The 26,141-nt window shown below is 42.7% G+C and overlaps 1 protein-coding gene and 1 non-coding gene across 19 annotated transcripts in view; one reads left to right on the forward strand and one right to left on the reverse strand.

Moving 5' to 3' along the window:
- Positions 1–26,141, forward strand: part of MACF1 (microtubule actin crosslinking factor 1) — a 311,168-nt gene that overhangs the window by 119,617 nt on the left and 165,410 nt on the right. For 12 of the 18 annotated variants that reach the window (XM_074334436.2, XM_074334457.2, XM_074334446.2 and 9 more), the window contains 3 exons: positions 9,737–9,826; positions 13,608–13,685; positions 17,738–17,830. In XM_074334436.2, coding sequence (XP_074190537.2) covers positions 9,737–9,826; positions 13,608–13,685; positions 17,738–17,830 — 261 coding nt within the window. Of the gene's footprint in view, positions 1–9,736; positions 9,827–11,551; positions 11,648–13,607; positions 13,686–17,737; positions 17,831–26,141 lie in introns of all 18 variants that reach the window. The other 6 variants (XM_074334445.2, XM_074334456.2, XM_074334438.2 and 3 more) reach the window with 1 other exon arrangement.
- TRNAI-GAU (transfer RNA isoleucine (anticodon GAU)) lies at positions 8,496–8,569 on the reverse strand. The gene has a single exon. It is a non-coding gene; the product is annotated as a tRNA-Ile (tRNA).

Consider the following 26,141-nt stretch of genomic DNA (forward strand, 5'->3'; position numbering starts at 1 on the left):
CCCCTCCCCCTCTTTCTAAGTGCATAAACCTTAAATGTTCAGTTTAATGAATTTTTTCATATGTACATACATGTTTAACCACCATGCACTTTAAAATACAGAACACTTCCACAATGGCTAGGGTTGAGGGGGAGATTTTATTATTATTTTTAAACAGAGGAGAAACCAAGGCAGAGACATTGAAGACCTCCCTCAGGATAAACAGTATGCCTAGGGGGCAGCCAAGATTTGCCAACAAAGCATTTGAGTCCTAATTACTGCTCTGGGAAAGGTCACCAGTGACCTGGTAGTTGCCTACCCAGTAGCCCCGTTTTCTCTTCCTCTTACTTGATTTCCCTGTCGCGCTGATGCTGTTGACTGACTACTCCTTAAAGCTTTCTCTCACGTTGGCTTCCAGGACACCGCTTTCCCAGAATTACCTCTTCCCTCTGTGGATGCCTTTTCCCTGACTCTTCCACAGGCTTTTCTTCCTCGGACTCCTCCGCGTTGATGGTCCCCAGGGTCCTAACCGCAGCCGTGTCCTTGTTTCATTCTCTGCATTCTGCGTTGGCAGTCTCTTCTGTTTCAGGCGCGGGGATCGCTTGGTTACATGAATGCAAGGCAGCACAGTAGGAAAGGACGCGAGGCGATCTCACAGGATCTGATGAGTGCGTGCATTGGGGCTTTGTTAAAACTAAACCTGATCGGGCAGCTACTCGCTTTTTAGGAGGCCTTGTAGCCCCTCAGTTTTATTTCTTTCTGCATGTCTCCTGCATTAATTTCATTGCATTTCTTCCATTACTTGTGTCTGAGCTGTCCCTTGAATGGTGATACAAAACCCTGCAGCTACATGACTTAAAGACACAAATCCAACCACCTTGATTGGTTGGGATTTTCTTTTTTCTCCATGGGTCAGGTGTCTATTGTTCAGTAAACTTTGGCCACGGAAATGGTTGCATAAATCAGACATAGCTCCTGGGGGCCCCTTGTTTAACAGGGATTGCAGGTGAGGACGATTTTCAAATTATAAGATGTAGCTAAGGAGGTAATGATAGAGCCTTTTCCTGCATTCTTTCCTGAGCCGAGGTCCTGCGTATCTCACAGTGTACTTGACATTCATCTGGATGTCACCCAGACATATCCTATATTCAACACATCCCATGCTGCTGAGTATTTTCACTCCTGTGCCTCTCTGTCCAGGTTCGGAAGCTGGATTCATACTGTGTTCAGTCTCGCCCATCATCTCTGCCTTGTCACCAACTCCAGTCAATCACTTCCGACTCGGAAAAAGTTGCATCTGACTTCTCTTCTCCATCCCTGTTCCCTCTGCTCTAGTCTGGGGCCGCCTCATCTCTTGCCCTGACTATAACAGTTTCCTAATAACTGTTTCTATAATAATGATAGTAGTAGTGGTGGTTTATTGTTTACTGTAAATCAGATAATCTGTACTAAATCCTTTACCTGGATTATCTCATTTAATCCTTCAGTGACCTTATGCTGTAGATTCTATTAACGTCCCCATTTTGTCAATGGGGGACGATGAGGTTTAGAGAGGTTACGTAACCTGGTCAAGGTCACACCCTAGAAGAGGCACAGCTGAAATTTTAGAACTCAGGCCACCTAAAGTCTAGAATCGGTGCTCTGAACCTTTGCAGCACGGGCGCTGGCTTCTGCCTCCCTTTGCAGGTTCATGGTGTCAAATTCCCTTCAGACCTTAAGCTCCTGCTGAACCATGTGCCATGCTGTTTCATGGCTATATCTTTGCTCATGCTGCTCCCTCTGCGCAGAATACCTTCCCCAACTCGGTTCTGCCTCCATCACCAACTTAACGCCTCCTTAATGAGCCTTTTCCTGACTCCCATGTGGAATTGACCACCCTTTTCTTTGTGCGCTTCCCTGTGCTCCTTACGTGCTTCTGTTAGAGCACGTGTAGCATTTATCTTTCCGCTGGGTTACAACTTGCTATTGTGTCTTATTTTTTTAGTGTGAGGACAAAGAAAGAAGGGGAGAAAAAAACTGTCCCCGTCTAATTCTTTCAATATGCACCAGTTGCCTCTGCCATGCTGCAGAGCCCTTCCCAGCCTGGTTCCAGTCTGTCCAGCTTCGTTTGTAGGCATTCGCCCCTGTGCTCGTGCTGTAGCCAGACGCGACAACCCGCTGCTCCTAAACACTTGTACTTTCACACCTCTTTGCTTATTCATTTCTCTCCCCTCAGAATGCATGACCCAGCCGCTTCTGCTTGGCCATCACCCACTTACCCTTGAAGGCTCAGGTCCAATATTGCCTTCCTGAGACGCTGAGCTCCATCCCTGCCATTAAATTCATTGCATCTTCATCTCTATTCCATAGCACTTTGAAGAGGTCACACACTGGTCTCCCCTGTTGGAGAGCTCATTGATGCCTGGGACTGGCAGTGTGCGGTTTTCTCTACCCAGCACTGCACCCGGGACACAAGAAGTAGCCTATAAGTATTGGTTGCTTTGAGTAAATAATATTTTGATAGTGTTTTATAGCTTACAAAGCACATTCTCATCTGACTTGATCCTTACAATAACCCTGAAGGAGGTCCAGATTTTCTCCTTTCAGTTTTTGCAACTAAGGAAAGTGAGAATTAAAAAGATGAAGTGACTTCCCAAGATCACACAGCTAGGGAAGGATGGAGCTAAAGATCAATCATGAGTCTTCTGACCAAAATTACTTATTTATTTTACTGAAGATGCTCCCAACTTGCTCTGGTTTCATATCTCATCTCTGACAGTTGGAAGAACTGAATTTATTCTGCCCCAAGTTTGTCTCCCTGAACTTTGTAGTGGAATACGAACGCTCTGGTTCCCTGCTGTTCACTTGTAGCTGATGTTGCCTGTTGGACCTCTGCCTCATGCTGTGTGATGACAGGAGGCCCCGGGAGAGAGAAATGAGATGAACACATCATAGCATTGTTAGAAATTGGAGGCCAGCCCGAGCGATCTGTCATCTCAGACTTCCAGCTTACGGTTCCAACGGCATTTTCTTGTCTTGAGATATTTCAGAGAGATTCACTGCTAATCAGAATCATTGCTCCCATGCTAGAATTCTTTGAACTTTGGGCTGAGAATTAGGGATCGAGATTTGTTTTTTATAAGTCAAACATCCTTTGCTTTGTTCCCCAAGTACACCCAGATTAATGTTGCAGGTAGACTGATGTAAGATCAAAACAACCAAGCCTCTCAAATTCTAGATTTAGATGCCATAGGATCTTTCAGATTCTAAAATGTCCATTTATTTTGGAATAAGCAAATTAATTCCTCTTGATTATTATATTTGAGAACACTGTCGGTGTAAGCATCTGAAATATAAAAATAACCTAATTTAGAATACAAGCCCGTAAACCCAAGAGTTATGCTTTTGTGCCAGAACCATCAAAAAGAAAAATCTAGAGTTTTAAACTATTCTTAACCATATCTCTAGGTTCTGGTAGCTAATAAAGTATATCTTCCCAAAGAGAACTTCAAGAAAGGATGAGAGGGTGAGGCAGAACTGAGAGCATGAGTTCGGTTGACTTCAGAGCTTGGTAGGTAGAAAGGAAAGGCTAGTATTTAATCTAGCAGATGGAACAGTTTGTTCCATTTTTATTCACGAATGCAATCTAGAAGCCACTGGCCTTCCCGGATTTTCGTTAAAAAATTCCTGCTAAACGAGCAAAAGTTTTTAAACTGCAAATTTTTGCTAATGTTTTCCGTTTTCCTCTTTCTGTTTGAGGCTCCCTAGGTAGTTAGCATACAGCTCCAAGGATTCCAGACAGACACTCTTCTCCTGTGCAGCCTCCGCCGTAGCCACACAAGACAGCTCGCTGCTCCCTAAACACTGCGTGTACTTTCACACCTCTTCGCTTATTCATGCCTGTGGGAAAGGTCAGAAGGAGACTGGCAGTGGAGTTTAATTTAAGAGAGTGACAAAGTAGTGCTGGTTAGACCCTGAGGAGAGGAATGCTGCCTTTGTTGCCCGCGTGTGGTGCTTCCTGCTGTCTTTGCCTGGCCCTGGGTTTTCAAGTCTTGATTTTACTCTACGCACATCTCAACCTCCTCTAAAAGTTTTAGCCTTCATTCGGACTTAGATTCTCTACTCCCTGTGCATAAGTGCCTGCCTATTAAGTAAAGCTGTCCCTTGTGGATTTTAGTCATCCTCAGAGGATCTTGGTTAATTGGATTTGGCCAGTACCACTGTTAGATTTCTCAGAACTTAAAGAACTCAAAACAGGGAGATGAGAGAATCTTATCTGTAAAGAGCTTCACACTTTGCTCCCCTCTGTCACTTTCCTTGCTCCCACAGGGATTCCCAGCCTCCACTCTTCTTCCCTGCATTTCAGTTAGGCTTGTAGTTCTTCCCTGAGTGAAAAGTCTAGGCCAGTTATAATCTGTTTTTTAGCGTTAGGCCTTATTTACCTTGAGGATAAACTTGGCCACTGAATCAATGTGGACTTCCCCTCTTATGGTTGAGAAATCTGTAAATTCAGAAATCTATTCGAAGTTACCAGGCTCACTCTCACTTTCCCTGTAGTTTTTAGTAAGTATAGATGAGAGTAAATAACATACTCCTCTTTAAAACTTTCTCCTCTGACCTATTTTTTTTTTTTTTTTTGGTTTTCAACATAGTTTGGATCAACGAAATTGAGCTGCTTGTGTTTCCTTTGAACAGTGTTAAAGGAAAGTGTTTCTAGATCAGGTTTTCTACAGGTATCAAAGAATACTACATGATAATTCTTGGTTCTTTTTTGGGGGTGGGAGTCCTTTTATAATTCAATATTATTGCTAATGGGTCATTTCTCCCCTTCAAGCATCATGGAAGCCTGGTGAAGGGAAGGAGCACTGAACTCAGAGTCAGGAGACAGTGACCCGACACTTCCCAGCTCAGTGATCTTACACCAGTTACTTTACTTCTCTAGGCAGCACTTTTCCCATCTGTAAACTGACAGTGTTAGAGTTAAGTAATCTTTCACGTCCCTTTGGGCTCAGATTCTGATCCAAGCTCTTAAGTGCAGTTTATTCCCTTTGCTAAAAAGCCACTTAGAAATTGGGGAAAGCTGTTTAGTTTCTCATAACTTCAAGCCAATCTTTAAACAATTGGGAGAGCAGAGCTTTCCTTGGTTTATTAATGCACGGGGGATCAGGGAGGATTGGTCTGGGTTAGCATGGACTTGTTCTTTCAAAATTTAGTCACTCATTCATTTTTCAAAATAGCTTTTTTGAGATTTAATTCTCATATCATACAATTCACCCATTTAAAGTATATAATTCAGTGACTTTTAGTATATTCTCAGAGTTGTGTAACCATCACAATCAACTTTAGAATATTTTTATTCCCCCCAAAAGAAACCCTGTACTCTTTAGTCGTCACCCCTAACTCCCTCATATTCTCCCCCATTCCTAGGCAACCACTAATCTACGTCCTGTCTCTCTAGATTTGCTGTTCTCGGTATCTCATATGAATGGAACCATACAATATGCGGTCCTTTCCTTTGTAACTGACTTCTTTCACTTAGCACAATGTTTTCAAGGTTCATCCATGTTATAGCATGTATCAATATTTATTGCTGAATAATATTCCATTGTATGGATGTACCACATTTTATTTATCCATTTATCAATTGATAGATTTTTGAGTTATTTTCACTTTTGGGCTATTATGAATAATGAATGCAGCTGTGAACATTCATTTATGTACAAGATTTTTTTCCCTGGACGTATTTTCAGTTCCTTTGGGTATATACCTGGGAGCAGAACTACGGGGTCATATGGTAACTTGTGTTTAGCCTTTTGAGCTGTCAGACTGTTTTCCCAAGCAGCCGCATCATGTTACATTCCCGTCAGCAGTGTATGAGGGTTCCAGTTTCTCTACATCCCCATGAACCCTTACCTGTTCTTTTGATTGTAGTCATCCTAGGGGATGGGAAATGGTACCTACCTCACTGCAGTAGTTAGTTTTGATTTACATTTTCCTTATGGGTAATGATACTGAGCATCTTTTCATGAGTTTGTTAGCCATTTGTATCTATTTGTTAGAGGCATTCACTAATTTTGACAGTGATTTTTCACAGGGAGTGCAGACGGTCAAGGATCTAGATAGTTGACATTTTTCACTCATCTTTGTTGACAGGATAGTATGATTATTTGTTGGAAGGAAACATACATATTGATGATTCCTGAGCACTGTTGGTTGGCTTCATGTGACTGCCTCTAAAACTTCTGATGCTTAGTCCACTGGGCTTTTTCTTAAGAAATTTGTAGAAAACTTTAGTCAGCCTAGTATGTGCAGAAGAGGTAAAGACTTTAGAATGGGGCAGACCTAGATTTGATCGACCTGACCATTTACTAGCTGGGTGATCTTGGGATGTTAATTGAGCCCTCCAGATCCCATTTCTACATCTGAAAAATTTCTGACATAGAAGCACTAGTAAATGTTAGCTAATTCTTTATCCTTCTCTAGGCAGAGCTGTGTCCAATATGCTTCAGAAACAGACCATTCTTGTTCTCTGTTGTTGAAAATTCTCCAGGGAAACAAATCTCACCACATTCCCCTCCCTCCTTTATCAGTATCACTCTCTGTTGGTTTTCATAGTTATTATTTGGTTATTATAATCATACAAAGCCTGAGAGGTATAGTAAGCTATTTCTCTAAATTTCTTATAAGGTAGTTGAATTTTGCTATTCACAGATGTAAAACATAACTGGAAATTTTAGGAGATATTGGTGCCTTGGTGTGAAATTAACTTTACATTTCAAAGTGCTTCCTTTTTCTTTTTCTTTTCAGTTCTGTGGTGTTTAGTATCCTATTGATAACGTGATCTCACTAGGTTCTGAATCCTACTATTAGGTTGGTGCAAAAGTAATTGCGGTTTAAGGTTAATTGCAAAAAAAAGCAATTACTTTTGCACCAACCTTCCAAAATTTATTTAAATAATTATTGAATGCCCATTCCCAATTTTTATACCCTATGTTTAGGTCTTATCTATCAAAAATAAATTCCTCATTGTTGTCCTCTTCTTAATCCTTAATACCAAGCATTTAATATTATCTGACTGTTTTTTATCTGTTTGCTTTTTTTACCCACCATTCATTTATAATCTGATTTCCATTCCACCACTGTCTAGAAAATTATTCTCATAAAACACTCTTGTTTGTAGGAAAATGAGAAAAACCCTTTCATAGCCCTCACCCTCCTTGTGCTCTAGCATTGGATACTGGTGATTATCCCTGGATTACACTTCCTTGTTTTTCAGCCTACCTCTTTCACTGCCTGCCCCCCCCTCCCCTGCCCCCCCCACCCCTTTGTTGATTGCTTTTCCACCTCCTGCCTTCTAATTTGGGCTATTCCCTCAGGCTCAGTCCTTAGCACTCTGCTCTTCCTTCTTGCCCCGAATCCAGAAAGCCCAGCGTTTCCCATGTCTCTAGCTAGCACCTCTACGTGTATGGCTTCTAAACCTAAATTCTCTGCTGACCCAAATGGAATTCTGGTATTTCCAGCTGCTTTAAGAACATTTCCATTTGTAGCTCCTTTTGTGGCTGTTTTAAATTCAACATGTTTAAAGTTGAATTTATCACATTCATTCCCTTTCCAATGCTCATGACTGCTTATTTCTGAGTGGTGCGCTGTGGCTGTTCAAGGCCCACACCTGGAAACCTTTGACCCATTTGAGGGAGAGGTCTTGAAAGTTGGAGCCGCTGGTATGCTGGAGCCACCTTACATGTGCTCATGAGAGCCAAATCTTAAATTTTAGGGAATTTTGTGAGTTGGTTGCTAAGCATAGACCTTATTGAAGATTAAATTATATAAATTTACAATTAAATACATTCTATTTAAAATAAAGGTATAACTACCCAAAACTCATCACTTCATGATTATTTTACTATATGTTATTGCTGTCTATGCTCTTGAGGTTAATTATGTCGATTGTATCTCTGTGAGGAAAATACTATACAATGTGCTACATTTCTTCCCAACATCCATTTAGTGATATTATATTAGCAGCTTGAAATTGGTCATGGTGGGAGTATTTACACGCTGGAAATCAACAAATGCTACAAGTCTGAGCTGGGTGTATTGTTTTGTTCATTATCTAGGTTTAAAGTGATGGAGAAAAATGTAAACATTGCAGATTAAAAAGTGTGTTAATGTCACAATGTAGTGAGTACATTATGAATAGCACAAAATATTGAAGAAATATTCTTTCAGTATTTGAAAGCTTATGCAATTCATCGTGAGCCATTTTCTCTAATTGGGTAATTTACCCATCACCTTCTTATTCCTTAACACATGCACATACAAACATCCATACTTGGCATATTTCCACCTCTCTACCTTCTGTGGTTTTCCCATCTTCTGTCAAAACATTTTGTAATCCTTCAAGTCCTTTCTCTTTCAGGAATTCTTCCCAAATATTTCCAGCCTTTATTCTGATTCCCTTTCTATTTATTTATTTGTTTATTTATTTATTTATTTATTTATTTATTTATTTATTTAAAGGAGGGCGCAGCTCACAGTGGCCCATGCTGGAATTGAACCAGCAACCTTGGTGTTATCAGCACCACACTCTAACCAACTGAGCCAATGGGCAACCCCCTCCCTTTCTATTTTAAATGCTAGAATATTAAAATTGGAAAGGACTAGTTTCAGTTTTCCATGCAAAGGTAGAAATCCCAATATCCCAATCTCTGCTTGAAAAATTCCGGTGACTAGAAATTTACTATTATACTTCTGAATGTAACCCTTTTTATTGTCTAGAAATTTATTTGTTGAAAATGAATCTTCTTCCTTATAATTTCCACTAATCTTCTGATTCTGTGTTGGGAGTGTCACTCAAAGAAGGTATCACTAGGTTTGGAATAAGTCACAAGACCTACTGCAACTTACCAGAGCTGTATGGGACCTGACTATCTAGAGCCTCGGTCTCCTCAGTTTCTCCTATGGAATATGGGTAATAAATAAACCTCACAGGGCAGTTATTTGGATTCAATGGATAAAATGAGATTATGGTTGATTACAAAGCATAGTAGTTAATGGCAAAGACTAAAACCCAAAATACCAAACTGAGGCTAGTTTTTCCTCTTGTGACCTTGAGCAAGTTACCTAACCTCTTGTGTCTCGTTTCCTCACGTGTGAAATAGGAATAATAATAAAATCTCCCTTACATATGTGAGGGATAGATGAGATGACATGTAAAGCATTTAGCACAGTGTTTGACTTTAACCACACATTTTTTCAAAATGAGATTTGTTTTTCCATAGTTTCAGTTATAAAATTGGAATTTCCCCTCAAATTCACTATTAGCACTATTTGGTAAAAGAGAGGTTAAATTATATGTATGCCCTGTGAAACACTGGGTGCCTAGCGTTGACGCTTCCTTTGTAGCATTCTGGAAAGCCTTTCTAACTCTGGCTGGACTCGTCTGTCTGTCATTGGCCATCGTATCCCATTGTGGTCCATAATAATCCTGAGATGTTTCAGGATGATAAGACTCCCCATCGCCTTGTCCAAACTTTCTAGAATGTTGTTCAGCGTTGACTAGAGTATGTAATAGATCTGGCTTCAATTTTAAAAACACATACACTTCTGGTAAATGTTACCATTTCATGTGTTGTACTCCAAACTGAAAATTCCTGAATTTTATTGTTTCCAGTTTCAAATTTTGAAATTTTTGTTTGCTTAGAACCAGAGATTCTTGTGTAGCTAATAAATAATTCAAGATCAAATAAAAAGCAGTCTGTTTTACTTTCATGCACAGGTCCGCAAGCACATCAATGATCTTTATGAAGACCTGCGGGATGGCCATAACCTGATCTCTCTGCTGGAGGTCCTCTCGGGCATCAAACTGGTGAGCTTCTCTTGTCCTATGAGTGACCCCACAGGTGTGGCCCTGTTAATGGCAAATCGCCATCTTGTTGAGTTCTAGGGCAGTGGCCATCACTGCTTGCTCTGTTATGTGGGAAGAAGAAGTAGAAGGGAAGTGGCCTTTATTTCTAACTCAGACTTACAGTTTCCAAATGATGTCATTTTATCTTAATTAAATTGATGTGTCATATGTTTTCATTTCTTCAGGTATCAGTTATATTCCTTTTATGACTGCATGTTTTCTCCTTACTTGTTCTTTATCTATCTATAGATATTGGTAATATTTTAGGAATAGTGGATTCACGTTTAAAGATTTTAGAATGTGTATTTTTCTTCGTACAGTGTATTTCTATATAGACTTTTCCTGTTTTCCCATTTATTGTGAATTATTTAACTTTCTGCATTCAGCTAAGGACCTGAAGTTTACATCTAAACTCCCAGGTGTTTAGAGTTATTTTTTTTTCCAGTTCACCTCACTCTGTCCCTTCTGTGAGTCACTGGTTTGGAAAAATGCTGAAGTTGAGGCCTGAGCATAGTGCTGGATGCAGTACATTTGGGCTCCTTCGACAATTAACATGCCTGCCTCCTCCCAAAATGTCTTAAGCATTGCTTGTGGGAAACACCTACATATCTGAGGGCAGATCCCCTGTGAGCCTCATGGCGTATCAGATGATAGTTCTGATACTTGATTTGTTTGCGGAATCCAAACAACCTCCCTTGGAGGGTCCATTGTTTCATATATTTGAGCCTAATGGAAGCAGGCGATCTGCGCAGTTTCTGTTCTTCTATCTCTAGCATCATAGACAACGTACTTTTCATTTAGAAAAGTCGAAGGTTGAATACTGGAAACATCCACAAGGAAAGAGGTGCACAGCTTGAGTAGTCTGGGAAGCTCAGCCCACTCACTGCCTTTGGCAGATTCTTAGTCATTGTTTGTTGTGTTTCAGGAACAGAATTTGGCACATTAGATTTTATTCCTTAAGTAATATTCAGCTTCTTCTGGGATTAGGCTTGGCTTTCCCTGGGCCCTTTGTTTTGGCTTCACATCTTTTTTGCCTTGCAATAGAATTAACTTTATAATTTTTAATGGCCTAAAATTGAGACACTTTTTTATTAGCACAGGCAGCACATGGTGAATTCTAGTCCTTCTCTGGCCTTCATTGATAAATCTCGTAGTCAGAATCTCACCTCTACTGTGCTGGACTTGATTCTCCACTGCTCACCAAGTTATATTTTGTGCAGTTTGGCTGGTATATTGGATGAACTTGTAGTGATTTTATATTGGAAAGTGACATTTTTAGTGACATTGCTTACAAAACAGGTTACAACCACTCCAGTCTAATTTCTTTTCCTAACCTTTGAAAACCTACAGGTTTTTATGGAGCTATTCATAGGCTGTCATCTTATCACCCCAAAACATCCAAATACCTCTTTCATGTTTATTCACATTATCACTTTATCCCTTAGTTTATTCATAAAAGCAGAGAGGGTGGGTGGCCACAGAGAATTGAAGATGTGTTTCAACATAAGACGTGTTCAATATAACCATCTGCTCTGGTCTTGCATCTTTTTGGAGGTGGGAGGGTATTTTCATATTTATTTCCATCATCTTTTTTTTTTTTTTAATGCTGCATTCATTTCCTTTTCATTTTTGTGTTGTGAATTTCCTGTGACTCTGTCATGTCTTTGCCTTGGTTGGTGGCCAAAGGAGCCAGCGGGGCTGAAGACCCTCCGCCTGGTGAGCATGCCCTCCTGGCGCCATGCAAACAGCGAGGAGCAGGAGGAGGAAGATGATGACGATGTAGTAGGTCCTCCCTGGGTGGCAGCGTCCCGGCTGGCACTGCAGGGCCACCAGAGAGTCCGAGGTTCTCTAGGTCTCCAGCAGCTCAGTTACAATCACCTTCTTCCCCATCCACCTGGGATTTTTGGATCCCAAAGAAAGTGGTTAAAACTAATTGTGCCTCATGCCACTGTTAGATGATCCTGAAGTGGGAATTGTTTTGCTTGTCTGAAAAAGGTTGGCACAAAAGCATGATGGTGTTTGGAGGTGTCAAGTTCCTTTGTGACCTGGAGACTCATAGCTTTCTGGTGGCCTCGCTGTGTTGCCTGAGTCCAGATTGCAGAATTGTGGAAAATTTGACAGCATGACAGTGAATTGCTCATCCAGACTAACTGGTACTCTCTCTCCACCTCTTTAGCCTTTGAATTCTCACCACACACCGTGTCATTTGTTTTCAAAACAGCCTGTTGTTTGCAAACCACTCACTGCATGGAGATATTCTGCCTTGGTCAATAACATCTCTAGTTGCTGTGGAGGACAGACATTTAACCTGCATGTTCTTAAGGTTATTTATTTTTGGAGGCGAGTACATAGGAGTAAAGCTTAGAGTGTGCTGGGGGGGCATTTCCTGCTTGCAGGCCCTAAATTATAGTCCCTGATCTTTCTCCAGAAACAGAGATGAGGCAATATTCCCTATCCTTTTAAGAGTCATCTTTCCTCTCATTGATCTCCCTTCCCGTTGCTGTAGAATCTTCAGTTTCATAGGCCCTGTCATTCTGTATGCCATATTCATAATAATTCAGCTGAAATGACAGAAGAGGGGCTTGCTGAAAAGATTTTCCCCAAACTTTTGACTTAATTTATCCTGGTGCTCAGAGAGGGCTCAACATCTCTGTAGATTATCCTAGTTTGGGAGTTTTGATTAGATATGTTGGGCGTCCAGAGAGAGCCTTCCACTCTTATCTTTTCTATGGTTGGGTTACTTTTTGCCCGTTTCAACCTGAAGGAAGGTTTCCTCTGTGCAGGTGCCCGCAAAAGAGCTACATTATATTTAATCAGCCTTTAATTAGTACCAGTTTGACATTTACAAATGAATTGGGTGTAATCTAGTGAGAGTGATGTTTTAGTCCCAGTTTAAGGAAAATAAAGGCAACACTGGAAAGTGAGCAGGAGAAAACGTTTCACAGATAGATACCCATCCCTGCATCAGGTAAGCAGACGTCATGCATATTTGGGTGGATAGAAGTCGAGCTGTGCTGTGGACAGGGCACCAGAGGCGCCTGCTGGAGATGGGCTTCTGTCCTGTGGCTGGTACGACATTCAGATTTAGTGACTGGCAGAAAATACCTTTCTTTGGATTATCATGTTGAACATCCCTACGTCATTGAGGTTTTGTTTGCTCTGGGTATTTCATACTGGGGTAAAGGGTAGCTTTCCGACATTGACACCCATCTTCCTGGAAAATAAGTTTCTTCCTGATTTTTGCCTCTCGTGGATTTTTTTCACTTGTTTATTAGAATTAGCTACCTCTAACATCTTTTGCCAGGTTTACAATAAGATTGGCTCTGTCCATTAATGTGCACTATGCGATTAGAACTTTCCACCTTTCCTTTACAACAGTATTTAACTAATTTTAGGAGCTGTAGAGCCAAAGTCTTTGTTCCCATTAATCTCATATCCAGAATCAAGGTCTGCTACCTATGACTGCGGCAGAACCTGTTGAGAAGCCGCGGCACTGATTTAGCACTAACTGTCAAATGTGCCGTGTTCGAGGAATCATGGTGTAAACAGGCCTTCTGGAGGCCTTGGTGAGCGTGGTGAAACCATGGGTTCTGCCATCGAAGGGTACTTTATGGAATGCTCCCACGCCCGGCTTCAGCCACGATGAAGTCCCTGTGGTCTTTTAGCCCTTGAAATGAAGAGGAAAGTGGTCTGCATGGGTAAATCGGTGTAGCTAAAAGTAACACCTCTTTTTTGTTTGCAGCCCCGGGAGAAGGGGAGGATGCGTTTCCACAGGCTGCAGAACGTGCAGATTGCCCTGGACTTCCTGAAGCAGCGACAGGTGAGAGGATCCCCGGCGGCCCCCAGTCGGAATGTTGGTGTTTGGTTCCTATTTGGAGTGTCCTCAGCGAGTAACCCCTCAGTAATCGTTAAATCTGACTGGCCCAGTTCTGCATCTGACTTGCTAGTGAGCAGTTCTGTCATGGCTGGACACGTCATTTGGTAGTCCTTGCAGAGAGCTTGTGGCCTGCCTAAGGGAGTGTGTTCACAGAGAAGAGCTAGATGCTAGAGATTGAACTACGGGCACCCACCTTAGATGGAGGTCCAAGGAAGGTGAGGTAAATCAGCAAAGAAGATGAAAAAAGGTACAGCACCCAGGAAAAGGGAAAAGCAGTGTGCCAAGTTAGCGTGAACATTAGATGAGGGGATGCCATCACATCAGGTCTGAGGAAAAGCTCTTAGCTGTTAAGCATTGGTAACTTAAGAGAACAGTTTTTATTAAGTAAAGTTCTTTTTCCCCCCCTTCTTCTGCCTCCCCCGCCCCCACTCCGGTTCAAGCCGTTGTTTCTCAGTCTAGTTGTATAGGACACAGCTCCCTGGCCCATGCTGGTGTTATGAGCCTTGCACTCCCCGCCGGCTGAGGCAGTCGGTCAACAGTCGTCAGTCAGCCACTCATGGCAGCTCTCGCCAGCTGCCGGCCGCTCTCGCCAGCTGCCGGCCGCTCGCACTGGCTGCTGGCCACTCATGGCAGCGCACGGTAGCCCATGGCAGCATACAGAGCCCATGGCAGCTCATGCTGGCTGTGGCCAGTAGCCCTCAGCAGCATACAGCAGCTCAACGGCAGCACACAGCAGCTCACGGCGGCCCAGCTCCAGGGAGAGCTGTTGTTCACAATCTTAGCTGTAGAGGGCGCAGCTTACTGGCCCATGTGGGAATCGAACCACCGACTTGGCATTAGGAGCACAGCGCTCCAACCACTTGAGCCTCCGGGCCGGCCTGGGAACAGTTTTAATAGAGCAAAAAAGTATTTTGAGTAGATGGAAACTGGATATAGGAAAGGAAAAAGTTTTTCCCTCTGTAGGGAAGGAAGGAAGACAGCAACACATTTTTAGCCATAAGAGAAGCCAGTAAAGAGGAAGACGGAAAATGAGAATGAAAAGAGAAAGCCATAGAATGTTGGACCTAGACATACCTCAGAGATTTGCTAGCCCAGTTTTTTCATTTTATAGCTAAGGAAACTGAGGTCTAGATAGGTGCAATGACCTGCCCCAAATCATACAAGTTAGAGCAAAGCTGGGACTTTAACACAGGTCTGTTGTCGTAGAGTTTAATGCTTCTTCCACTATCCATGCTGTTTCCTCCAGCATTCCCTCCATTGCTTCCTAATTAGTGGAACGAAATCTAGGGATTGAGGGGTGAGATCCAGAGCATAGCCGGTGTGATTCTCTTTGAGAAAGAAAATGAAAATGCCTTTCTTGTGAGATACAGGGAGAAGGAAGGAAGGGGGATAAAGATAACAGAGACAGTTTGTGGTGAAGAGGAAGATGGATGAGGGGGTCGGAAAGTTCATCTGCTTCGAGAGACTGCATGGAAAAAATTGGGGCTAGCTATAGTTGCTAGGCAACAGCATGAGTCAGGATGACATTAAATGGTATGCATGTTTTTGGAGTTAGTTTTTGGTCCCTCTTATGAACAATTCTCATTAACTTGGGAAAGTCTCTTTCTGTATGCTCCCACAGCAGTTTACTTCTAATATAACACTTACTACTTTGTTGTTGTTTTTCTGTTTGCCCTAATGCACTGTAGGCCCTTTGAGGGCAGGGAATATGATCTTAACATTTTTATCTTCATCACTTGTCATAATGAATGGTCCATGATTGGCACTTCATAAATATTAAATAAATTGATACATGAAAAGTAATAGGAGAATTGGAGGCTGAAGTGTGTAGGGTACTGGAGAAAGCAGCATTGAAATTCTGTTTATTGAGTTAGAGGAAACCAGAGGGAGCCTTCGTATGCAAGGTAAATTGAGAACAATTGATTGGCTAGAAGTCTAAATAAGGCCCAAGAGTAGATTTAGTTACTATGATAGAATGAAGATGTGGGCAGGTAAGAACAGTGGACTCCAAGAAGAGAGAACCCGAGAACAGTTCTTGGTGATGGTGAAGTCCAAGTGGTAGCTGTGCAGGTGTCCAAAGCAGAGTAAACATGAAAGTCAGCAGAATTGAGAACGCCATGAATTGTGCAGATAGGGTGATATTTAGGTCATTGGGAAGGCTGCCAAACTTGCCAGGAAAGATGGTAGAAGTTGAGGTAGGAAAGAATAGGAGTTAGGTGCTGAAGTCAAGGAAGGGGTTAGCAGAGGTTGGAAGGTGGTTTGGCCCACGAAGGTGGACTTCAGAATTAAAGAGGAAAGCTGAGGGAGGTGGGACTGAGCAAGATGGCCCTGGCGGATACTGCCCGCAGACCACCTGTGGGTTGTTCGGGATTAGTGATGACAAGAACTGCATTCTGAGACTGGAAGGGCAGCTTCTCCCACCCCCAGAGGGCGAAGGAGATACAGAGAAGGGAAAGAACTTGCCCAGGTACCTTAGTCATTCAGGCAGCTGTATGGGTGACTTATAAACAACAGAAATTTGTCTCTCACAGTTCTGGAGGCTGGGAAATCTCAGAACAAGGCATATGCAGTGTCTGGTGAGGCCCTGGTTCAGAGACAGCTGTCTTTTAGTGGTGTCCTCACATGACAGAGGGAGCTCCCTGGGGTCTCGTTTATAAGGGCACTAACCCCATCCTGAGAGCTCCGCCCTCATAACCTAATCACCCCCAAAAGGCCCCACCTCCAAATACCATCAGATTGGATGTTGGGCTTTAACATACGCATTTTGGAGGGTCACAAGCATTCAGTTTATAGTACTGTCACCCTTGGTGTAAGGGAGAAGTGAGGCTTCTGTTTGAGATCACTAGGGTTCTTTAGAGACATACAGATTTCAGTTCAGTTGAAGAGATAGAAGAGGGCCCCTCAAGGACAGTTTGGCACACTTAAGCAGTAGCTCCATGAGGCTGTGACAAGAAGCTCACAGGTCAAGCAGGATGCAGGCTGGTTTTCCTGGGCCACTTGGTTTCAGCACTGGAAGTCCCGCGTCGCAAGAAGCCCCTCCGTTTCTAGCACATTGGGGCAGCTGGTCACCCTGGGGTGGGGTGGGGGGCTGTGTATATGTGCACATTGTGTTGTTGGAATGAGCTTATAGGAGTAAAGCAGATACTGTGGGAGTCATGAGCAGGTGGGGATATCTGTGACAAAGTGGATGGAAATGGAAGGAAAATGGAGGCCAGAGTCAGCCAAAGACTGATGCTGATGAGGGAGAAGAGGCATCTCCCCTGGCACCCCCTTACCTTAAAAAAAATGAAAAATGAAAGAAAGAAAAAAGTCAGGGCTGTGATGACTTAATAAAAAAGCAACTCTGGGAATGCAGAATGGTACAGTCACGCTGGAAAATAGTTTGGCAGTTTCTTATAAAGCTAAACATATACCATATGACATTTAACTTGCAATCCCACTCCTAAATTGCTCTAGGAATTTACCCTAGAGAAATGAAAACATATGCTCACACGAAAACTTGTACATGAATATAGGAGCTTTATTCATAGTTGCTCCAATAAACAACCCCAGTGTCCTGCAGTGGGTGAGAGGGTAAGCACAGCGTATCAGTATATGGATACAGTGGAGGACCACTGAGCCGTAAAAAGAGCAGACTATTGATACATGCAACAGCTTGGATGGGGATCTCAAGGGCATTGTGCTGAGCGGAAAAAAGCCAGTATCGAAAGACTGCATACTGTATGGCCCCATTTGTATGGCGTTCTGGAAGAAGCAACACAGAACAGGTCAGTGGTTGCTGGCAGTCAGGTGGGGGCAGGGTTTGACTACAAGGGGCAGCACGAGGTCACCTTTTTGGATGATGGAATTGTGTTGTCCTGACTGTGGTGGTAGTTACACGAATCTATACATGTGTTAAAACCCAGAACTGTACACCAGAAACATCAGTTTATATAAATGATGAAATCCAAACAAAAGTCACAGAACTCTGAGACCAGCTTTTGTTTCTTTTTCAGGTGAAACTAGTGAATATTCGCAATGATGACATCACAGATGGCAACCCCAAGCTGACCCTGGGCCTGATCTGGACCATTATTTTGCACTTCCAGGTAGGGTCTGTGAAGTTTAAGGTCCCTGTTGATTGGTTTGTACATGGCCTGGAAAGAGCTAGAAGTTGCACTGCCTTCCACAGACACACTGCGTCTTCCTTCTCTGTATTTGGCAATGAACAGCAGTAAGAATGGGAGTTGGAGAGGAAGATAAGGATTGGCTTGGAGACAAAGCTGTTGTAGCCTAAACCCAGAACTTCTAATCATTTTCATGATGAAATGGGATTTTTCACTTGTTTTGCTTGGCCCTGTCATTGCCAGTCTGGTTATTAGAAGTCTGCTCAGCTGAGTCAAAACTTGCTCTTTAGGGATTCAGAGTATGAGGGGTGGGGAGAGAGGTTGCTTTTGATGCTTTAGGAGGGTGGAGTGAAGATTTATAATCCTGCTTTGGTGCAGACTTGACCTCATCTCTAATGATCTTAAAATAAGCCTGGTTAATTATAGCGTTGTCTTAGTTTGGGCTTCTATAACAAAATACCGTAGCGTGGGTGGCTTAAACAACAGACTTCATTTCTCACAGTTCTGGAGCGTGGAAGTCTGAGATCGGGGTACCAGTATGGTGGGGTTCTTAGTGAGAGGCCTCTTCCTGGTGACGTCCTCACGTGACCTTTCTTGGTGCATGCATGCAGACAGAGAGAGATCTCATGTCTTTTCATCTTTTTATAAGGGCATTAATCCCATTATGGGGGTTCCACTCTCATGAGCTCATCTAAACCTAATCACCTCCCAAAGGCCCCCACCTCCAAATACCATCACATTGGGGGCTAGGGCTTCAGCATACGAATTTTGAGGGGACACAAACATTTAGTCTGTAGCAAGCATCTTTTTTGGTATGGGCTCGTCAGCACAGTCTTGTAGCACCTGTCACACCCAAGAGCGGTGGCATCTTGGTAGTACCCACATAGTCACATGGCCTTCCTAAGAAGGCAAATTCTTTTCAAATCAGTACAGCCCTATTTTTATAAAAAGACCGTCTTGAATCACTTTAGCCCAACTAAACAAAGCTATTTCTCAGAAAGCTCTCCAATACCCAGTTACTGTTCAGGAAGCTGGTAGAAAGAGGGAGCCCTTTTTGGGCAGGTGGGAGAAGAAAGCTAATGTCCCAAAGCACTGAGGCCACTGTCCTGTCCTAGTTGGGAAATTAGCGCCACCTGCTGGTTGAAGGCAGGACAGAGGGTGTATCAGAACCCACTACCTAAGAACCTGAGAAAACAGAGTTTAGGGCTTATTTCTTGGGGCTCTGGTTTGGAGCCAGGGGTGGCAATTGGCAGCATGGGTAGGATTAGGAGAGTATGGGGGTAACATGTATTTTTGTGGAACCACAGGGTGGCCTCAGGCAAGTTTTGAATACAGGGGTAACTTGGTAAGGTGTTCCCCCACAGGGTAGGAACAGGAACTTTGTTTTGTAGAGGAATAGAGTGACCCCCTGGGAACTCTTATGAACAGAGGAGTTTTTTCTTTTTTTAAAGAAATTCTGTTTTCACCACAAACCTGCCCTCACTGTGAGTGCCCAATGTTAGTCACATAAGGCAAGAGGAATGTGTCTATTGTGTCTCTGTTTACCCTGACTACAGCTATATCTCTTTAACAAGGAAACTCAGGAGCTGAGGAATGAAAACTGAATTGGTTAATTAAAACATTGCTGGGACAGAGGAGATGGGGATAATGGGTCTGTTCCTATCCTGAAGGGCTCCATCAGGGAAATGTTTCTCTCTCTCTTTCCAGTGTCACTTGATCTTCTAAGTCCATGTGTATTTTTTTCTTTTTTCTTTTTTTATTAGTTTCAGGTGTACAAAGCAACATAATAGTTAGACATTTAAACGCCTCATAAAGTGATAACCCCTCCCTAAGGAACTACCTCTCTGACATCTTATGTAGCTGTTACAATACCATCGACTATCTTCCCTATGTTGTACTCCACATCCTATGACTATATATACCTATATGTTTAGTTATAAATGACATTCAGTATTATTCTACTTCAGCTTCAGGTGTATAGCACAGTGGTCAGGCATCTACACAGTCTATGACGTCATCCCCCTGATAAGTCCTGTGCCCATCTGGCACCTTACATGATCTTTACAACATTGTTGATTATATTCCCCATACTGTAGTAACTACCAATTTGTATTTCTTAACGCCTTCACCTTTTTCATCCTGACCCCAACCCCATTCCCATCTATCACCCGGATAGATCTAGGACATATCTGGCACCATACCTAGTTATTACAATATTATTGACTATATTCCTTATGCTATAACCTACATCCCCATGACTACTGTGTAACAACCAATTTGTATTTCTTAATCCCTTCTCCTTTCACCCATCCTTAACCCCCCTCCCATCTTAAAGAAGTCCCTCTAAGAGACCTTGTAATACTGGTTTGGTGGTGATGAACTCTTTCAGCTTTTTCTTGTCTGGGAAGTTCCTTATCTGTCCTTCAATTCTAAATGACAGCCTTGCTGGGTAGAACAATCTTGGTTGTAGGTCGTGGCTTTTCATCACTTGGAATATTTCATGCCACTCCCTTCTTGCCTGCAATTTCTGTTGAGAAATCAGCTGGCAGTCTTATGGGGGCTCCCTTGTAGGTAGCTAACTGCTTTTCTCTTGCTGCTTTTAAGATTCTCTCTTTGTATTTAACCTTTGGCATTTTAATTATGATGTGTCTTGGTGTTGACCTCTTTGGGTTCACCTTGTTTGGGACTCTCTGCTTTCTGAGCTTGTATATCTGTTTCCTTCACCAGGCTAGGGAAGTTTTCTGTCATTATTTCTTCACATAAGTTTACAATTCCTTGCTCTCTCTCTTCTCCTTCTGGTACCCCTATAATGCCAATGTCGGTATGCTTAGTATTGTCCCAGAGTCCCCTTAAACTCTCCTCAATTTTTTGGATTCTTTTTTCTTTTTGCTGTTCTGGTTGGGGGTTTTCTGCTACCCTATCTTCTACATCGCTGGTTGGTTCCTCTGCTTCATCTAATCTACTGTTGATTCCCTGTAATATAGTCTTCGTTTCCATTATTGTGTCCTTTATTTCTGACTGGTTCTTTTCTATGGTTTCTATCTCCATTTTTATGCTTTCTATCTCTCTTGTTGAAGTTCTCCTTGAGATCACTGAACATTCTTATAACCAGTGTCTGGAACTCTGCGTCTGACAGATTGCTTATCTCTGTTTCACTTTTCTTTTTCTGGAGCTTTGTTCTGTTCTTTTATTTGGGACATGTTTCTTTGTCTCCCCATTTTGGCGGCCTCCCTGTGTTTGTTTCTATGTATTAGGTCAGGCTGCTATGTCTTCCAGTCTTAGTAGAGTGGCCTTATGCAGTAGGTGTGCTGTGGGGTTCAGTGGTGCAGTCTTTCTGGTCACCTGAGCCATGAGCTCCAGGTGTGTCCCTTGTGTGGGTTGTGTGTCCCCTCCTCTTGTAGCTGAGCCTTGGTTGATAATTGCACATCAGTGTGAGGGACTGACCCTTGGGCTCACTGGTTGTGAGGACTGGCCTTCACTACAGTGGAAGAGTTATTGTGCGGGGCCTGATCTTACAGAGCAGGGTCTACCTCAGCACGACTCAGGTGCCTGCCCAATCCTCCCTATGGGTGTGTCGTACTTGGAGGCGGCTGGGTGATGCTTCAACTCGTTTTGAAGCCAGCCACTGGGGGTGCAAGCCCCAGGACCACCTTGGAGGGGATCCACTGTAGGTCTACTTCAGCTACAGTCCATGCCCCACTTAATGGGAGCCAGAAAGAAATCCGCAGATGTCTGCCTCCCGTTTTGTGCTTGGAAGCGCCTTGAGAGGCCAAGCCGTGAACCAAGGCCGGCTGCCACTAATGCCAGCTTAGGGCTGCTCAGCCAGAGGTACAGGACACACTCAAGCCAGATGCTACTTGTCTGGGTTCCGCAAACCTTTGAGAGACCCTAGGAAAATCTGCAGCTTGAGCCAAGGCAGGCGGTCTGCACGAAAAAGCCACTGAAAGCAGCCCGAGTGTGCCCGAAAGTTGGACGGCGCCAGGTCTCAAATCGTCAGGGCAGGGCGAACTTAAGGTGGGAGATTCAGAAATGGCTGGCAGCTCCCTGTGTTCACATGCCGGGAAGGGGGAGGGCTCAACAAAGAAACAATGGCCTCCGCCAGCTCCCCCATCCAGGAGAAAGCCGCCTCTCCAGCCCCCGCCCCAAGCCAGACAATTCCCCACCATTTGTCCCTGCCACCTTTCCAGCTGCTGTCCCAGCACTGGAGCTCAGAGCGAGTGATTCCGTTGGTGGATAAGTCTGCGCACAGTCCCTTGTAAGAGGAGCGCCTGTGAGTGCAGCTGTACTCAGTCTCACTCAGTCACAATGTCCACTAGTTTTCACAACCAGAAATTATGGGGACTTCTCTCCCTGGCATTGGAAACCTGGGCTGGAATCTCTTACTCTCCTCTAAGGGATGGGAAGGGGGCCCCCACAGCCGAAATAGCCCTCCCGATCTTTAATGGTCACACGCGGGTGTGAGACCAGCCCTTCTGCATCTCTGACCTTCCTACCAGACTGGAGGTGGCTTCTTCTGCATGTCCCTAGTTGAAAGGCTTCAGTTCAGCTTGATTTTAATCTTAGTTGCAGGGGGCGGAGCCCACCATCCCTTGCGGGACTCGAGGAATTGAACTAGCAACCTTATGGTTGAGAGCCCACTGGCCCATGTGGGAATCGACCCGGCAGCCTTGGGAGTTAGGAGCATGGAGCTCTAACCGCCTGAGCCACCAGGCCGGCCCCTATCCTATATGGTTTTTAAAGATGCTGATGGCATCTCTGGCATGTCTCCTGTCAGTGTCCCCCATCCCTCTATTGCATTGCCTAGAAATTGGTGGTTTAGATCTAGACCTGAGGCTCAGTCACATCGGTTCACTTGTTTATTTTAGGAAAACACATATTTAAAAGAAAAACTGTATTGAGGTGTAATTTACACCATAAAATTACACCATTTTCATTGTATAATTCAGTGTTTTTTATGAGTTGTACAACCACAATAATCCAGTTTTAGAACATTTTCATCATCCCAGTAAAATCCCTCTTGCTCATTTACAACTCTCCGTTCCCATTCCAGCCTCAAGTAACCACTTGTTTTCTGTCTATAGATTTGCCAATTCTGGACATTTCACCTAAATGGAGTCGTATAATACATGGTCTCTTGTTTTCTGGCGCCTTTCACTTAGCATGACGTTCTTGAGATTCATCCGTGTTGTAGCATATATGAGTCCTTCATTCCTTTTTACTGCTGAGTAGTATTCTGTTGTGTGGACATGCCCTAGGTTTTGTCTGTTTAGCAGTTGATGGGCCTTGGGGTTCTTTTTTTTCCTTCTATTATAAATAACGTTGGTATGAATATTTGAATACTAGTCTCTGTATGGATGTATGTTTTCATTTCTCTTGGATATATACATAGGAGTGGAATTACTGAGTTGCATTGTTAAGTGTGTGGATAACTTTTTAAGAAATTGCCAAAATGTCTTCCAAAGTGGCTGCACCATTTTCCATTCCCCCCAGCAATGTATGAGGGTTCCTCCACATCCTCTCTGCCATTTGTTGTCTGTCCTTTAGATAATAGCCATCACAGTACGAAATGGTATTTCCTTGTTGTTTTAGTTTATAGGAAAATGTATTCTTTACGTGAATTGCATAAACATTTACTGAGGACCAGCCTTGACCAGGATCTTGGGTAGAGTCTGTGAGAGATATGAAATTGAACTAGACACCGACTCAATCTAGTTTGACTATATAATTCAAAGGAGTAAGAAGAGAGATACTATAAAATAACTTGATAGAGGTTTAAAGAATCAAGGAGGTATGGGATAGGGAGATGGAACACAGTATATGCTCAATAATTCATAGCGACTTGTTATAATTATTAATGGATCTTATAATTTGCAGGGCTTTCAACCTAACCCACTGTTCTCTGCCCTGTTACCAATTTTATTGAATGATATAAACAGCTTTGGCTTAGTCTGTCTTCTGGATGCATATTGGCTATCTGTTTTTCTCTGTTTGCTATTTCAGCATAGCTGAATGCCTATTTTGTCTTCTCATTGAGAGAAGTTTTGCTGCCAGAGTATGTCTTTTCCCAGATGCAGCTAACTACTAATTTCCTTTCTTTGCTGCTTTTGAAGGCTTGGTGTTTGCCTGTGGGACTGGTTAAGTTTTTGGGAGTGTGGGGCAAGGTTCCCTGCTGGCAAAGCTTTTGGTTGGTTGATAAAGGATTATATAGAGTCTCCATCCTCCTTGTCTTGCTCCAGATCGAGTCTGATACATATCCTGATAGTTATGTATCATTGTGGTTTTCTAGTCTTTTATTATGGAGTGTCTATTAGCTTTTCTCACCAAGAACATGTGCTATATAAAGCAAAATAGAATTGCAGAGTAGAACTATCAAATGTTAGGGCATCAGTAACTAGTATTATAGTTCATCTCTTTTATTGTTGTTAATGAAGTAGAGTAACGATGTAGGTATATAGGTGGTGGTTGTCATCTCGAGGGAGTAGTCAGGGGAAGGAGAGAGGAGTTCCAGATTTAAAAATTGCTGCTACTGATGAGACTGGTAGTGTTGATAACTTTATAAAGAGATTTATTGTTTCCAAAGTGTTTTAACACATATTAAAAAGACATAAAACATTTCAGATGCAGCCATTTTTATTACTCCTTCTGACCCCCAGGTAAATACTATCCTGACGTTCATGTATATCATTTCCATCTATGCTTTTGTACCTTTATGACAGAGGAGTAATCATAAATAATAAGTGCTGTTGTTTGTATGTTTTTTAATATTTGACAGAAAGAGTATCGTCTGCATGTCCTGTTCTTTTTTTTAAACTAAACTTTGTTCTTGAGGTTTATCCATGTTGATAAAGGAGGACCTGATTTGTTCATTTGAACTAATTTACATAGGCTATAATGTGAGTGGAGCCCCCTGCAGCTGTGCAACGCAGCTATTGTTTGCAGTCTATTGTTTAGTTGTGTGAAGAAGGCATTCGTTACTGCAGTGAACATCTGTGTGCACATGTCCCTATGCATATGGGAAAGAGGATTTTTTGAATAGATACCTGGACTAGAATTGCTGTGTTGTACACGTTTGTACACGTTCCGTTAGTTTGCCAGGATCTTGGGGAGAGTGCTCTCAAGCACTGTAGGACTTACAGTGTTGTGTTGCTTAACACCTACTACTGTTTGATATGTTTGTTTATTTGTTGTCTGGGTCCCAGCACTGGGATGCAAGCTCAACAACAGCAGGAATTTTGTTTCTTTTGTTCCTTTGCTTTGCTTTGCTTAGAATAGGCACTCGATAAATACATGTTAAGTGAATGGATATTTTACGAATTTGATCTCAAAACTGTAGGGTAGGTAGACTAGAGAAATACACTGTGATGTCTGTTTTGCTGTGCCCATTGTTCAGATGAGCAAACTGAAACAAGACCAACTGACTTGTTTTGGGTTACACCCTAGATTCTAATAATAGGATTTCTCGTGGCTTGGTTTTGTCCAAGCCTGTTTAAAAGTACATGTTAGGATTTATAGTTTTCTAAAAGATAAGTTCTTGAAAGTCAGAATCTGACAAAATTAGTTTTCCAGCTCTCAAATGTTTATTAAATACAGTGTACGTCTAGCACTCGGAAATTTAAAACCTTCAGGGAGTTCAGGTCAAGAGTGATCTTGCTGGGTAGACTTGAGGTTTACGTTTTTTGTACTTGATGGTATTTAGTGCCTGGCATGTAGATGAGACACCATTCATGTTTGTGGAATGAATGAATGAGCTCTTCCACTCCGGAGTCTTTTACGCTGGCTGTCTGGGAGACCAATGGAGAGTAAACAGTTAATGAGAAAAAGCCAAAGGAAAAGATATGAAGAAAAGGGAGGCCCAAAAAGTGCTTTCCCAGAAGGCAGCAGGTGCCCTGTTAAGAGCTCATGTGACATGAGAAACTCTGGTGACCAGAGTTAACTTAAATAGTAGAAGCAGAGCTCCTGCAAAGAAAAACAAGCAGCCAAACTTTGGACCTTGACACATACCTGTTTTCCTTAGAGCCTAATCAAGACAAAGAGCATATTAGGACCCTGGTGGTGGAGCTGGTGGTGGTGGTGGTGGTGTGTCTCATACCTTTTAGCTCCAGTACTACACGGGAAGAAAACGATTTACTGTAGACCAGGCACTGAGCCAAGCACTTCATAGACATTCTCTCATTCACCCTTTGTACAACCCCATTAAGTGGTACCCATATTTTACAAGTAAGGAAACTGAATCACCTAGCAAGTTAAGCTACTTAGCTACTAAGTTAACAGAGCTGGGAATTTGAACCGAGGC

This window comes from Rhinolophus sinicus, chromosome 14, assembly GCF_057876585.1.
Source record: "Rhinolophus sinicus isolate RSI-liver-muscle chromosome 14, RSI-T2T, whole genome shotgun sequence".
In the NCBI taxonomy this organism is placed as follows: Eukaryota; Metazoa; Chordata; class Mammalia; order Chiroptera; family Rhinolophidae; genus Rhinolophus; species Rhinolophus sinicus.